This window comes from Oncorhynchus mykiss, chromosome 17 (assembly GCF_013265735.2).
Source record: "Oncorhynchus mykiss isolate Arlee chromosome 17, USDA_OmykA_1.1, whole genome shotgun sequence".
In the NCBI taxonomy this organism is placed as follows: Eukaryota; Metazoa; Chordata; class Actinopteri; order Salmoniformes; family Salmonidae; genus Oncorhynchus; species Oncorhynchus mykiss.
In genome coordinates this window covers 86,656,393-86,672,385 of record NC_048581.1, presented here as the reverse complement: position 1 = coordinate 86,672,385, position 15,993 = coordinate 86,656,393, and the positions used below count along the sequence as shown (strand labels likewise).

At 49.3% G+C, this 15,993-nt stretch overlaps 1 protein-coding gene across 2 annotated transcripts in view; it reads right to left on the bottom strand.

The window, feature by feature from the left end:
* The window catches only part of tarbp2 (TAR (HIV) RNA binding protein 2), a 16,682-nt gene extending 974 nt beyond the window's left edge, over nt 1–15,708 (bottom strand). The window contains exons 1-8 of one of the 2 annotated variants that reach the window (XM_021570140.2): nt 15,498–15,708; nt 14,640–14,763; nt 8,407–8,650; nt 8,081–8,156; nt 4,784–4,901; nt 4,390–4,517; nt 3,954–4,149; nt 1–849 (exon numbers count right to left, since the gene is read on the bottom strand). The exon at nt 1–849 is cut by the window's left edge and continues 974 nt beyond it. In XM_021570140.2, the coding sequence (XP_021425815.1) occupies nt 692–849; nt 3,954–4,149; nt 4,390–4,517; nt 4,784–4,901; nt 8,081–8,156; nt 8,407–8,650; nt 14,640–14,667 (948 nt within the window). In that variant the 5' untranslated portion in view covers nt 14,668–14,763; nt 15,498–15,708 and the 3' untranslated portion in view covers nt 1–691. The remainder of the gene's footprint in view (nt 850–3,953; nt 4,150–4,389; nt 4,518–4,783; nt 4,902–8,080; nt 8,157–8,406; nt 8,651–14,639; nt 14,764–15,497) is intronic. The other variant, XM_021570139.2, reaches the window with a different exon arrangement.
* Between the last annotated feature and the right edge of the window lie 285 nt (nt 15,709–15,993).

Here is a 15,993-nt window from a genome sequence, read left to right as displayed (position 1 = left end):
AATTTAAGAATTCATGTCGTTAAAAGGTCCACTTTTCAATGTCCAAAATTAGACTTCATTCAGGCCAAGACTTCTTCAACGGGGGGGGGGGGGGGGGAGGTATTTTTGGTTGACGACAAAGTACTTGCTAGCTAATGAAAAGGCAACCAAAGCCAATCATTGTAGTTGTGGCAACAAATAAAAAGGTCAATGAGGCTACAGTCAAACGGGGGTCGTTGTATTTTGCCCTTTCCCTGCAGAGTATCTCTCTAGGCCTGTGACAGCAGAGGAGGTGGGTGACTGACCATCCAAATAAATGGTGTAGCCAATCAAGAGGACATTGGGGACTATGTGGGATATCTTCAAGGCATAGGGACAAATTTATCTAGGGCTATGTGGGATATCTTCAAGGCATAGGGACAAATTATCTAGGGCTATGTGGGATATCTTCAAGGCATAGGGACAAATTATCTAGGGCTATGAGGGATATCTTCAGGGGGCATTTAGGAATGAACAGACCAGATAGGAGAACTACAGGGCTGTGGGGGGGGACGGACAAATTCCAATTCCCACATCATGGGTAATTCTGGATCAATCAATGGTTACTTCCCTTGACCACCATTGGTTGGAAGATGCTTCCACCCTCCGAGGTGGATGTGTCATGATCAGGGTCTAGGTTGTTGCCATGGAGAGAGGTTGGTCTGGGAGACGGTCACTTCCCCCCAGCCATGATTTTGAGGTATTGCAGTGCATTGTGGGCTGCGCTGGCGCGGGCACCGTCCTGATTGGGTGCGAAGCCGTGGCACACTGTGATTGGCTGAGTGGATAGCTCTACCAGACACTGGCACAGACCGCTCAGACTGCGCTCCTCTGGCACATCAAGGAAACACACATTAGGTTCATACATCACAGCCTGGTCACATTCACAAAGAGAGCTGGTTTAGGATCAGTTTAGCATTTTTTTTACCATGTTTTTATTTTTGTAATTTTTTGTTGGGGAGGATTATAGGTACATTATCCATTTCAATATGATAAAGTAGCTGCCACTAAAGAGAGTATATTTCTTACAGTTAAATTAATACATTCAGTATACAACAGGAAAACAAAGTGGACCTACACTCCCAGACCCCCCCCCCCCTCCCCCAGACCTCCCAGCCCCCCCCCCCCCAGACCTCCTAGCCCACTTCCCCCCCCCCCCCCCAGACCTCCCAGCCCCCCCCAGACTTCCTAGCCCACTCCCCCCCCCCCCAGACCTCCTAGCCCACTTCCCCCCCAGTACTCCCAGCCCACTCCCCCCCCCCCGACCTCCTAGCCCACTTCCCCCCCAGACCTCCTAGCCTACTTCCCCCCCCAGACCTCCTAGCCCACTTCCCCCCCAGACCTCCTAGCCCACTTCCCCCCCAGACCTCCTAGCCCACTCCCCCCCCACCCCCAGACCTCCTAGCCCACTCCCCCCCCACCCCCAGACCTCCTAGCCCACTCCCCCGCCAGGCCTCCTAGCCCACTCCCCCCCCCACCCCCAGGCCTCCTAGCCCACTCCCCCCCCCACCCCCAGACCTCCTAGCCCACTCCCCCCCACCCCCAGACCTCCTCCCCCCCAGACCTCCTAGCCCACCTCCCCCCCAGACCTCCTAGCCCACCTCCCCCCCAGACCTCCTAGCCCACCTCCCCCCCAGACCTCCTAGCCCACCTCCCCCCCCCCAGACCTCCTAGCCCACTCCCCCCCCAGACCTCCTAGCCCACCTCCCCCCCCCCAGACCTCCTAGCCCACCTCCCCCCTCCCCCCAGACATCCTAGCCCACCTCCCCCCCAGACATCCTAGCCCACCTCCCCCCTCCCCCAGACCTCCTAGCCCACCTCCCCCCTCCCCCCAGACCTCCTAGCCCACCTCCCCCCTCCCCCCAGACCTCCCCAGCCCATTTCCCGCCCCCAGACCTCCTAGCCCACTCCCCCCCCACCCCCAGACCTCCTAGCCCACTCCCCCCCCACCCCCAGACCTCCTAGCCCACTCCCCCCCCCCACCCCCAGGCCTCCTTGCCCACTCCCCCCCACCCCCAGACCTCCTAGCCCACTCCCCCCCACCCCCAGGCCTCCTAGCCCACTCCCCCCCACCCCCAGGCCTCCTAGCCCACTCCCCCCCACCCCCAGACCTCCTCCCCCCCTCCCCCCCACCCCCAGACCTCCTCCCCCCCAGACTTCCTAGCCCACTCCCCCCCTCCCCCAGACCTCCTAGCCCACTCCCCCCCACCCCCAGACCTCCTAGCCCACTCCCCCCCACCCCCAGACCTCCTAGCCCACTCCCCCCCCCCACCCCCAGACCTCCTAGCCCACTCCCCCCCCCACCCCCAGACCTCCTAGCCCACTCCCCCCCCACCCCCAGACCTCCTAGCCCACTCCCCCCCCCACCCCCAGACCTCCTAGCCCACTCCCCCCCACCCCCAGGCCTCCTAGCCCACTCCCCCCCCCACCCCCAGGCCTCCTAGCCCACTCCCCCCCACCCCCAGGCCTCCTAGCCCACTCCCCCAGGCCTCCTAGCCCACCCCCCCCCCCCCACCCCTCCTAGCCCACTCCCCCCCCCACCCCCAGACCTCCTAGCCCACTCCCCCCCCCACCCCCAGACCTCCTAGCCCACTCCCCCCCCCACCCCCAGACCTCCTAGCCCACTCCCCCCCCACCCCCAGACCACTCCCCCCCCACCCCCAGACCACCCCCCCACCCCCAGACCTCCTAGCCCACTCCCCCCCCCACCCCCAGACCACTCCCCCCCCACCCCCAGACCTCCTAGCCCACTCCCCCCCCCACCCCCAGACCACTCCCCCCCCACCCCCAGACCACCCCCCCACCCCCAGACCACCCCCCCACCCCCAGACCTCCTAGCCCACTCCCCCCCCCCACCCCCAGACCTCCTAGCCCACTCCCCCCCACCCCCAGACCTCCTAGCCCACCTCCCCCCCACCCCCAGACCTCCTAGCCCACCTCCCCCCCAGACCTCCTAGCCCACTCCCCCCCAGACCTCCTAGCCCACTCCCCCTCCTAACCCACTCCCCCCTCCCCCCCAGACCTAGCCCACCTCCCCCCACCCCCAGACCTCCTAGCCCACTCCCCCCACCCCCAGACCTCCTAGCCCACCTCCCCCCTCCCCCCAGACCTCCTAGCCCACCTCCCCCCTCCCCCCAGACCTCCTAGCCCACCTCCCCCCTCCCCCCAGACCTCCTAGCCCACCTCCCCCCTCCCCCCAGACCTCCTAGCCCACCTCCCCCCTCCCCCCAGACCTCCTAGCCCACCTCCCCCCTCCCCCCAGACCTCCTAGCCCACCTCCCCCCTCCCCCCAGACCTCCTAGCCCACCTCCCCCCTCCCCCAGACCTCCTAGCCCACCTCCCCTCTCCCCCAGACCTCCTAGCCCCCCTCCCCCCAGACCTCCTAGCCCCCCTCCCCCCAGACCTCCTAGCCCCCCTCCCCCCAGACCTCCTAGCCCACCTCCCCCCAGACCTCCTAGCCCACCTCCCCCCAGACCTCCTAGCCCACCTCCCCCCAGACCTCCTAGCCCACCCCCCCCCCTCCCCCCAGACCTCCTAGCCCACCTCCCCCCTCCCCCCAGACCTCCTAGCCCACCTCCCCCAACCCCAGAAACCATGATCCACCCCTAGCAACTAGGGTTTGCTCGTCAGTCACATCCCAGACCTCTTCCGGGCAACCAGAGAGAGAACCCTCCCCATACCACCCCTTCCCCGTGGGACTATTTTGTATTTTTTGGGGCTTTATGGATTGTTTATTTGTATGTATGTGTCTGTGGGGCTTTAGCCAAGATGATTGTTTACAAAGTCAAGTATCAGTCCTTTCTGGAGCCCAGTAGCATTCTTGATCACAAAGAAAAATATATATAGACAGTGACGTCATCGTAGATAAAACGCGCCTACCTCAAAACAGGAATCTGTATGTGAATTGGCCCCAGTGATGAGGGGATGTTATTTACCTATGTCGAGGTAGCTGACGTCAAAGCGCTGCTCCTCTGAGAGGTCGTGTAGCAGAGAGCAGAAGTCAGAGTTGGGCATGCCCAGAGGGTGGCTCCTTAGCTGCAGCATCTTCTCCCCAGCAGAGTTCCTCAGAGAGTCCCAGGTACAGCCCAGACCTTTACACTTCCCTGCCTCCACCCTGCCCCCGCCCATGTTCTGACCACCAGAGAAGACAGTGGTACCATGATTCAGACACTCGGGCAACCTCACATTCATTTTAATAAGCATTTCGCTACACCTTCAATATCTGGCTAAACATGTGTATTCGACCAACTATAATTGATTTATTTATAACAGGAAATTCTTACAGACACTTATTTTCAATGATGAACTGTCAGGAAGCGAGCACAGCAGCAATATTGTCTTAGAAAGGCCATCAACAGGTCGCTGTCTCACCATGATAAAAGTGTCGTCCTCAGGCTCAGTCTCGTGGCTGCTCCTCAGGTCTACAGGAACATCGTGGATCCTGGACAACATCTTAGCTGCTGCATTCCGCTTGGCTAGTTTCTTCGATGTGCCACTGCCTGTGGGACAGAGGCTGGATGTTAGTACTAAGACACAGAATTGCTTCTTGTAAATAGTTTCTCAAACATCTCCTAAAAGTATCCCCTCAGTCACTCCATGGATTCTATTCCAGAACTAGCACGCCTGATTTCACTTCCTGGTTAGTTGACCAATTGAATCATGTTGCTACACAAGGACATACGATATACCTAATAGTGTAATGTAAAAAAAAAACTAAAACAAATCCATGACATGTTGAAAAGGGCAGAACCCAAGTTAGATTTACCAATTTCAACAAATCTCTCCACCCGGCATGTCATGGTGAACTCCTTGCGGTGGGCAGGCCCCGACTCCTGGGTCACGGTGTACTCTGGCAGACGCCAGCCTTTCTGAACCACCAGCTCCTTTCAGTGAAACACACAAAGTCATGTATCCATAAAGTGGGAGATTCATTTACCTTTAAATGTTTTGCTTCACAATTAACGCCATTATCCTCTGTAAAGGTAGGAGGGTTCGCGAAAAGCGGTTCGGAGACTGGCACAGTATACATCTATAGCCGGGCTCTTCCAACCCTGTTCCTGGAGAGCTACCCTCGTAGATTTACACTCCAACCCTGTTCCTGGAGAGCTACCCTCCTGTAGGTCACTCCAACCCTGTTCCTGGAGAGCTACCCTCCTGTAGGTCACTCCAACCCTGTTCCTGGAGAGCTACCCTCCTGTAGGTCACTCCAACCCTGTTCCTGGAGAGCTACCCTCCTGTAGGTCACTCCAACCCTGTTCCTGGAGAGCTACCCTCCTGTAGGTCACTCCAACCCTGTTCCTGGAGAGCTACCCTCCTGTAGGTCACTCCAACCCTGTTCCTGGAGAGCTACCCTCCTGTAGGTCACTCCAACCCTGTTCCTGGAGAGCTACCCTCCTGTAGGTCACTCCAACCCTGTTCCTGGAGAGCTACCCTCCTGTAGGTCACTCCAACCCTGTTCCTGGAGAGCTACCCTCCTGTAGGTCACTCCAACCCTGTTCCTGGAGAGCTACCCTCCTGTAGGTCACTCCAACCCTGTTCCTGGAGAGCTACCCTCCTGTAGGTCACTCCAACCCTGTTCCTGGAGAGCTACCCTCCTGTAGGTCACTCCAACCCTGTTCCTGGAGAGCTACCCTCCTGTAGGTCACTCCAACCCTGTTCCTGGAGAGCTACCCTCGTAGGTTTACGCTCCAAACAAAGTTCTACAAATGTTTAAAATCAGTTTATCAACCAGCTATTAGAATCAGGTGTGCTAGATTAGAGTAACAAACTACAGGAGGGTAGCTTTCCAGGAACAGGGTTGGAGTTGAAAACTTACAGGTGGGTAGCTTTCCAGGAACAGGGTTGGAAAACCCTGATCTATACATAGTATTCAGACCCCTTAACTTTTCCACAGCAGTATTCTAAAATTGATTAATTGCCCCCCCCCCCCCTCTCATCAATCTACACACAATATCCCATAATGACAAAGCCAAAACGGGTGTGGAACATTTTAACTGAAATATCACATTTACATACAGTACCAGTCAAAAGTTGACAACTACTCATTCCAGGGTTTATTTTTTACATTGTAGAATAATAGTGAAGACAAAACTATGAAACATATGGAATCATGTAGTGTAAAAAATTAAATAAAAAAAGTTGAAATGTTCCATATTGACCGACCTTCATGTCTTAAAGTAATTGACTGCCATTTCTCTTTCCTTATTTTAGCTGTTCTTGCCATAATATGGACTTGGTCTTTTACCAAATAAGGCTGTCTTCTGTATACCACCCAACTGATTGGCTCAAACACAATAATGACAGAAATTCCACAAATTAACAACGCACACCTGTTAATTGAAATGCATTCCAGGTGACTACCTCATGAAGCTGGTTGAGAGAATGCCAAGTGTGTAAAGTTGTCATCAAGGCTAGGGAGTTTTTCCTAGCCACCATGCTTCTGCACCTGCATTGCTTGCTGTTTGGGGTTTTAGGCTGGGTTTCTGTACAGCACTTTGAGATATCAGCTGATGTACGAAGGGCTATATAAATTAATTTGATAGCTACTTTGAATAAAATAAATTGATTTGTTTAACACTTTTGGATACTACATGATTCCATATGTCATTTCATAGTTGTCTTCACTATTATGTGAAGACCGTCTACAATGTAGAAAATAGTAAATAAAGAAAACCTCTGGAATGAGTAGGGATGTCCAAACTTGACTGGTACTGTAACTATTCAGACCCTTTACTCAGCACCTTTGGCAGCGATTACAGCGTGAGTCTTCTTGGGTATGACACTACAAGCTCATACCTGTATTTGGGGAGTTTCTCCTATTTTTCTCTGCAGACCTTCAAGCCATGTCTGGTTGGCTGCACTGCTATTTTCAGGTCTCTCGAGATGTTCGATCGAGTTCAAGTCTGGTCTCTGGCGGGGCCACTCAAGGACTTGTCCCGAAGCCAATGCTGTGTTGTCTTGCTGTGTGCTTAAGGTCGTTGTCCTGTTGGAAAGTGAACCCTTTCCACAGTCTGAGGTCCCGAGCAAGTTGTCATCAAGGATCTCTGTACTTTACTCTGTTCATCTTTTGAATCGATCCTGTCTAGTCTCCCAGTTCCTATCGCTGAAAAACATCCCCACAGCATGATGCTGCCACCACAATGCTTCACCGTAGGGATGGTGCCATGTTTCCTCCATTCGTGACGCTTGGCATTCAGGCCATAGAGTTCAATCTCGGTTTCATCATGGTCTGAGAGTCCTTTAGGTGCCTTTTGGCAAACTCCAAGATTGGTGAGTGCTGCAGAGATAGTTGTCCTTCTGGAAGGTTCTCCCATAGGAACTCTGAAGCTCTGTCAGAGTGACCAAGCTCTGAAGCTCTGTCACCTCCCTGACCAAGGCCCTTCTCCCCCGATTGCTCAGTTTGGCCAGGCGACCAGCTCCATGAAGACTCTTGGTGGCTCCAAATTTCATCCATTTAAGAATGGAGGCCACTGTGTTCTTGGGGACCTTCAATGCTGTAGACATTTGTTGGTACCCTTCCCCAGATCTGTGCCTCGACACAATCCTGTCTCGGAGCTGTACGGACAATGACCCCATGGCTTGGTTTTTGTTCTAACATGCACTGTCAACTGTTGGACCTTATATAGACAGGTGTGTGTCTTTCCAAATCATGTCCAATCAATTGAATTTACCACAGGCGGACTCCAATTAAGTTGTCGAAACATCAAGCATGATCAATGGAAACATGATGCACCTGAGAAATGTTTAGTCTCATAGCAAAGGGTCTGAATACTAAATAAGGTATGTTTTTAGGTTTTTTTGTATTCAATTTTTAAACAGTTTTCGCTTTGTCATAATGGAGTGTTTGTAGATTGATGAAGAAAAACATGAAGTCTTACTCAAATTGATTAAATTAACGTAACAATGTGGAACAAGTCAAGGGGTCTGAATACTTTTCAAATGCACTGTGTACATATGTACACATTAATAGCAATAAAGCTTATTGAACTGAGTTGAAAGAGGTTCAAAATGTAGTTCTGAGAGGACTGAGTTCATCTGTAAATGAACTCGGGATGCATCTCACCTGCAGAGCTCCCACAGGGTTGCATTCTGACTGCTGAGACGTGCCGCTTCCTGAAGTCTTCATCTCTGACGGAGAACTAGGGAGGGAAAACAGAAGAGAAAAGACCTTATTTACACCAGACTGACCAAGAGCAGTCTGAAATGAAATGGTTGGCAAGGAGGTTTTGCAACTTTTACCAAAATAAGAGGCACTTGTCTACAGTGTTTGAGTCCTGGCTTCCAATAGATAGCCTCTACATTACTCTCGCCACATTAGCCATTGAAGCCAATTGTCACTGCGTTTAACTACTCATTTTCTCTGGATTCAAACGTGTATAATCCACTCACCTGTCCCCATCCAAAGGCTCTTCCGCCCCAATAAAGCCTTCTCCCAATCCTTCTCCCAGCACCACTGGTCCCCCTAGTCCTCCTTTCATCATCTTCAGGGCGGCCTCTGCTGCCTTGTGTTTGGCAGCCTTCTTGCTGGGCCCCTGGCCGGTGCAGCTGATCTCTCCCACGGACACGCGGAACGTAAAGTTGGGTTGGTGCGCCTGGCCCTCGGCCTTGAGCAGGTCATACACTGGGGTGTTACCTGGAACAAAAGGATTGGTAGTGTTGCAGCACAACACTTGAGATCCTACCATGCTACTACCATAGAGATTATATTAAATTACTAGAGGGGTTATGTAAAACCCCCAGTTTCAGAATGCGGTGAAGATGGCAGCCATATTGGCAGCCATTTTGAATTCAGGCTGTAACCAAATGTGGAATAAATCCAGGGTGTGAATACTTTGCCGGCACTAATTATAAATACAATTCATACGGGTTTTATACCATTTCTGTACAAATAGCCTCAAATATATGTAAACAAACCATAAATGTCCATGTTTGTTTTCTTGGAAAGCTGTGAGCGCTATATGATACAATATCAGTACTTGTTGCATGTACAACTTGTCTGTCCTATCAGCAACTGATTTCAGCCAGCGTATGACTGTGGATTGACTTGTTTGAATGGAATGTTGTTGCGGTTTATGCTAAGGTTGCTAGCAACAGCGCAGAGTTAGCAAGCTAGCTTAATGGCAGCACAATCCTCTCGATGCTACTGTAGTGTCCCTCTTCTTTTTTTTTTTTTTAGAACAAAAACATCAGCTTCCACAACTTCCCCAAATGGATGAGACTTTAAGTGACAGCAATTAGAACAGACGAGCGCCCAGACTTCACTATTTTACATGGGAGCATCTTTAATCAATAGCCTGCATTTTAACCTGGCCAACATCTACTTAACACCAAAAGGCCGTGCACGCACTGAGACGGGGACCGTTCCCTGTCGGTTCTCCTGGAACTGGGGAGGGAGCCTGCATTCTTGGGTCTCTCCCTTTGATAGAGCATGACTGGGAACAGGAGATGGATCTCTCAGCTATTCACAAGTGTTGGTCCCTCTGCACTGACTGCAGAGGCCCATGACTAAGCCCTCCTCTCCCTGGTGAGTAACGTGAACTTAGGTTTTCCAGATGGTTGGCGTTGTAGTTCTGCAAACAGTTGCTATAGTTCAGGTATTACATTAGCTGTATAGAGCTAACTGGCTAGCCAGGTTGCATGTCTCTTCTCCCACTCTGCACGCCAACTTAAGCCCCTCCTTTGGCAGTACGTCCAACCGGCCTCACAACCTCAGACCGTGTGTATCCACGCAAGCCCAGGACCTCCACATCCAGCTTCTTCACCTGTGGGATTGTCTGAGACCAGCCTCCCGGACAGCTGATGAAACTGAGGAGCATTTCTCTTAAATAAACGCTCTTGTGGGGAAAAACTCATTCTGATTGGCTGGGCCTGGCTCCGGTTCCCAATTGGGTGGGCCTAAGCAATCCAAGACCCACCCGTGGACGTGCCCCTGCCCGGTAACGTGACATTCATAGATTAGGGCCTAATGGATTTATTTTAATTGACTGAACTCAGTAAAATCGTTGAAATTGTTCATCTATTTTTGATGTTGTTCAATATACATAGGTGAGTTGAATGCTGCATTGGATGGAATCAAGGAACAAGCGCTAGAAGTCCAACAGTTTTTTTGTACACCTCCAGCTCCAAACATTCTGTGCAGCCAATGAGGACTTCAGGTTCCTATAGCCGGTTCCATTCAGAGAAGATCTTCATGGTGTTCTGGGAGTCTACTGCCCCCTCTGACCTCCAGGATGAATCTACTGGTCCAAGGCCCAGAAGACTGGAATGGGAAGTGCAACGCCAAGCAGGAAGCTGCCACTCATTGACAAATTATTTCTGTTGAGTAGCAACTGGGCTGGATAAGGTGTTGGCGGACATCTTCGGCGTGAGTGTCCCTTCAAATGAACCGCATTATAATAACCAGGACCAACTACCTGCATCTTGTCTCAGGCTCTGCGCCCATTTAGATGCCATAGGATCAGTTCCAGGTGTACTGTCCAGAGGTCAGAGTTAACCTGGACTGCACAGATCTGAGATGTGCCTGATTGGGATTGCACCTCGTTGAGGCATCACTTTTGTATCCAAACTCTTCACTGATCAGGAGATCACGAGTCTCTCGGGAATCCTCGAGCCTGGTGATGGATGCTGGATTCATCAGAGAGGATGCTGTCAGATGTGGGGGCAACACTCATCATTCCCCCATTGAAGAGAGCAACTCCGCTAACGTGGAAGGACAAGAGCGAAAGCAAGTCGATTGCACGTCAGTATGCTAGTAGAGAGTACTGTATCTGGGACAAGATTATCCCACGCATTCTGGTAGGCTGTCAATCAACTGCTGCTTATTGGTGAACTACCAGAGACCTCTGGAGCTCAAGGGTGATCAGCCAGTGTGAAAACATGGTCAAGCACAGCAGGACATACAAAATAAATGTAGTTTAGTTAAATTAATTAGATCATGATAAATAAACAGCTTTAAACCAGTGTAATTTTTTTATTATTATTATAAATTGATCTGTTCACAAATCATATGAATTTGGGATAATTTTTATATGGAATATGTACTGATAAAACGGTTATGAATAACATGGGATTTTGGGATGTAGTGTTTGTTAAAGAGAACTTTATTTGAAGATTTGATTTCAATAAATACATTTGACACGTTAAGTCATAAAATAAAATCACAATTTACATCAGTAACTCACTCTAATTCAATGTTAATTACATTTACATTAAGTCATTTAGCTTACAGAGTCATTTAGCTTACACCGAGTCATTTAGCAGATGCTCTTATCCAGAGCGACATACAGTAGTGACTGCATACATTTTGATACTTGTGTGTACTGGTTCCCCCGTGGGAATCGAACCCACAACCCTGGCGTTACAAGCCCCATGCTCTGCCACCTGAGCCACACGGGATAGAAAAAAAGAACAAAACAATTAAAAATACAATTCCTCTACATACAACTTTGATGAGTTATCTAAACATCCCTGTAGGTGTAGAAGAGGTCAGGTTCCTGTCATCTCCGCTACAAAATAATAATCTCTCCAAACTCTCTACTGTAATGGCACTCCTAGTGCTTGTAGTGAAGTCGTACCAAACTAAACCGGTTACAGACAGTTGGCCCTGGACTTGCTAGTGATATGTGGCTGTGTTTGAGCTTGGCCTGGCCATTGACAAACTGAAATGTGCCTCACGTCAGTTACACTCAACATCAGGCACTTGATGTCAGCTAGCCTGAAGGGCAACGCTGCAGAAGGGCCATAAACTTTCTCATCGTGGTTTGCCCCGAGATGGGGTGCATCCGGGTGCACAACAAAACCACACCGTTTGACTGAGACATCAAATCATTCAGAGTAGTTCTGGAGAACCTCTGGCTTAAGCTCAAGACCCCTTCACATAGCTCCGGTTTGCCATTCACCTCAAAACATTCTCATGGCTAGGGCCTGGCTAGATGATTCCCCCCACGCACGTGGCATGCCTCCCTAAACTGGCTAGCGATCACGCGTGGTTTCCTCATTTCCTTCCATAGTTGACAGACAAGACTGCTCGACTGTGCCCTTCTCAATAGCAGATGACAATGCTGGTGACACCTTTAAGCTCTCCAAGTGGTAAAACAGTGCAAGTAGGGACAAAGTTTAAATTACTGTACAATTTACTTTATTTTACTGAGAGCTGGAGGAACACAGGAGCATCTGGGTGTTTTAGAATCTCTGGTGACAGTTGGGGGCCAATGACATGACAGCACTGACCCATGGGGAACACAGGAGCATCTGGGTGTTTTAGAATCTCTGGTGACAGTTGGGGGACAATGGGGACAATGACATGACAATGACATGACAGCACTGAGCATTGGACCAAATCTAGAGTCACCCAGAGTAATTTCTTTGAGTCCATGCAGCACCGTGGCAACGGCAGGCTGTGGTCACATGCTCCTCAAACTTTGTTCAGCAGACACAGTAATGTCAGGAAGGGGCCCTGAAACACAGACAAGGGATGAGTGTCAACCAAGACTGTAAAACTTTAGTTCAAGCAATTTCATCACAAGTGAAAGCAACTTGTGAGCGTAATGGGGACGCCAACTTGTTTAAAAGACAGTTTAACTCACAGGGAATGCTTGGTAAAGAGTGGGTTTTATGCCACTCTTGCCTGATGTCCTTGGCTTCCTCAGAATCATTTCATCCAATGGGCTCTGGTCAAATCCCCTGGTAAAATTATTATTTTTTTAAATGCATAAAAAAGATTCAGGATGAATTTAACACTGTGCAGTAATATGAGTTTACAGAAATGCTAAATGGGTGTTCTCTATGACAATATGAACAATCCTCACATTCAAAACTCATCCGAGTCCTTGGCCAATGCCACAACTACAGTTCTCCGTGCAAAGCAATGGTGCTGACACGGTCTACAACCCCATTGTGGTGTAATGTGCAGTCTGGAAGAGTAGAGCCACCATATTGCACAAAGTGCCCTCAGCTCGATAAGCCGTTTACGATGACAGGCTTCTTGGATGCTTGCAATGTAATCTAAAATAACGTGTGTGTGTGTGTGGGGGGGGGGGGGGGGGGGGAATTCATACAATGTTTTTGGGTGCTTGCAATGTAATCTAAAATAACATGTGTGGGGTGGGGGGGGGGGGGGGGGGAATTCATACAATGTTTTTGGGTGCTTGCAATGTAATCTAAAATAATGTGTGTGTGTGTGTGTGTGGGGGGGGGGGGGGGGGGGGATTCATACAATGTTTTTGGGTGCTTGCAATGTAATCTAAAATAACATGTGTGTGTGGGGGGGGGGGGGAATTCATACAATGTTTTTGGGTGCTTGCAATGTAATCTAAAATAACGTGTGTGTGGGTGTGTGTGTGTGGGGGGGGGGAATTCATACAATGTTTTTGATCATCTGCAGCAGCAAGATCATGTTTGCTTCTCATCAATTCTAACATTAAAAACATAACTGACCAACTGTAATAAAAGTGGACTATACGACATGTTATGGTTATCCAGCTTCAGATCAGTAACAAAGGAACTATGCCTACGGTGAACAGATACAGAGTTGGATTATTTTGAACAAAATACAGGTAAACTGTCTATCATCTCTCGTAACCTGCAGTGACTAGAGCTCCTCATTCACATGTGACACCTTGCCCATACTACCACTGCCCCCTCCTGGTCTACCATATTTCACAATGCATATTCAGAAGAGCAGAGCATGTAAGAACGTTAGGTGACAAATATTAAATTGATGTATGCAAGTAAGTTACCATTGCTACGCTTAACGTTACTGAGATGGCTCTAGCTAGCGAGAAACTAATAGATTACAGTGGCTGGTCAGATAGCTAGCTAACTTATTAACGTTAACTAAGTCTGACAAATCTTAAGTAACGTTAGGTAACTCATGATAGCACTAACCAATTTGGTAACGTCTTAGCTATCGCTAGCTATCTATCTATCTATCTATCTTAACTGGTCACTTCCAGGTACTAACTTACCTTGATCGTTGAAGATATTCTTTGTGGAAGAACTGGTATCCTTTTTATGAAGTTCTGATCTCTTCATCTGGGAGTGTTCGTCTGGGAATGTTCGTGAACGATAGACAAATCACTAATGCCAAACTTGGGCAAATTGAGCAGTGACTGGGTAAACTCCAATGTTTGAATTTCGCAGAAGACTACAGACAACCGGATATCGCCGCTCGGCGTGGAAGGAAGTGGTCTTTTGGGGGCGTGAAACATGCCTATTGACTCACTGTATTGTTTGAAAATTAATGTTGGCATCTTGGCAGTTCATTTCATTAAGTTATGGAATTATTCCTCTGAAACTGACTGGCTAGCTAGCTAACAAAGAGTGCAGATAAATTGTTCAAATGCATTATTTACACAATATCTTATTGCAGCACTGGTAAACCAGGGTTGACCAACTCTGACCAAAATGTCTGACCTTTATCCCATCATAAGACTGGCCATGTCCATTCTAGTACTCAAATTCAGAATTCTATGGCTTCTACAGTATAAAATATATTTGACTAATGACCAGCAGGTACCTGTATTGATGCAGTGTGTTAATTCTACTAAATAAGCAGATGATAAACCAGTCCATTTGGTATAGTTGTAGGTAGCTAGCTAAGACAGAACAGAATGAAACCTTACCCAGACTCTGAGACAGAAGAGGAAGCATTCCTAGACCATCTCTGCCTTACCTATCCGCGTTCCATACTCCTGTAGCAGACTGATGGGTGTCTTGCCGGGGTTCACAGCCAGCATTTGCTCAATACTGAGGACAAAACGATGGGAGAGATTAAATTGTCATTCAGCAGTTCAGAGGACCGATATGTTGTTTCTCTCCGAGGAACTATGACATGAAGTGATTGACAGGCAGGTAGACAGAAACATTTGTTGTCTAGTTGGGAGGTTTGTTAGCCAACAGATCCAACCCACTTGCAGCTGCACGAGGGTCAAACAGCATTCTTGCATGTATTAAGACATTTTGGAGTTGGCATGAGATATGGCTCAGGAAAACATACCTCAATCCAGGGATAAGAAACTCGCTGTACCCCCGAATTGTCCCATTATCCCAACCAAGATTGAATGACTGCTTGTTTTCAACTAACACTCATTCAATCTTATTGATGTTACTGTTGGTATAATGGGACAATTTGGAGTATGCATTTTTCATCTCTGGATTGAGGTACGTTTGCCGAACTCGCACCGGCTCCGCAGTTTCTTAATATACACAGGAATGCTGTCCGACCCCAGTGCAGCTGTAAGCAAACGGGTCGGATCTGCTGGCTAGTTAGCTAACTAACTCAGACAGTTTATTGAAAAATACCCTGGCCTTGAACTACAAAATGCAATTATTAAAATGCTTGACATTGAATGGTAAATTAATCTATCGGTTTACTTTGCTACACAATTTGTGCTTAGAGGACATTTAGTTAGCTAAACTAGGTGAGATTCTGGACCGCCTAGCTAGCTACATATGGTAGCTAGCCATCGCTACAAGCTTACCTGGAGCACCCAGAGTTTATCTTGCAACTGCCCGGTGTTGTCTCGTCATTCATTCCCTATCGACAGAGATGAAGCCAATGATTGCAAATCCCCCCCACAAATACTGACACTTGATTTCATGAGCTATTTTCCAAGTCAGTGGAGGCAGCGACATGTGAAGAGACACCTCGCTCTCCCAGTCCCACCAGAAAACAGCTACTGTTTGGCGAATTTTTATGACGTCGTCAATACGCACCGGGAATCGTTTCAATCTCGACAGTTCATTGGTCCGCTAGAGACCTACGATCCGCTCGTTTTACACGGCGGCGTGTCCCGTTTCGGGGTAATGCAATTTTACTCATATTACATTTACCTCAAGGGGGCAGCAGACTGATTAAAACATTTTTTCTAATGAACTTTAAGGCCGAGGACGAGTGTTTTGCGGCCCCAGTCCTTTGGGGCCTCAGGGGCTCCTGGTTTCAACTTTGGCTCTCACTCCTCCTCCTCATCCCACAAC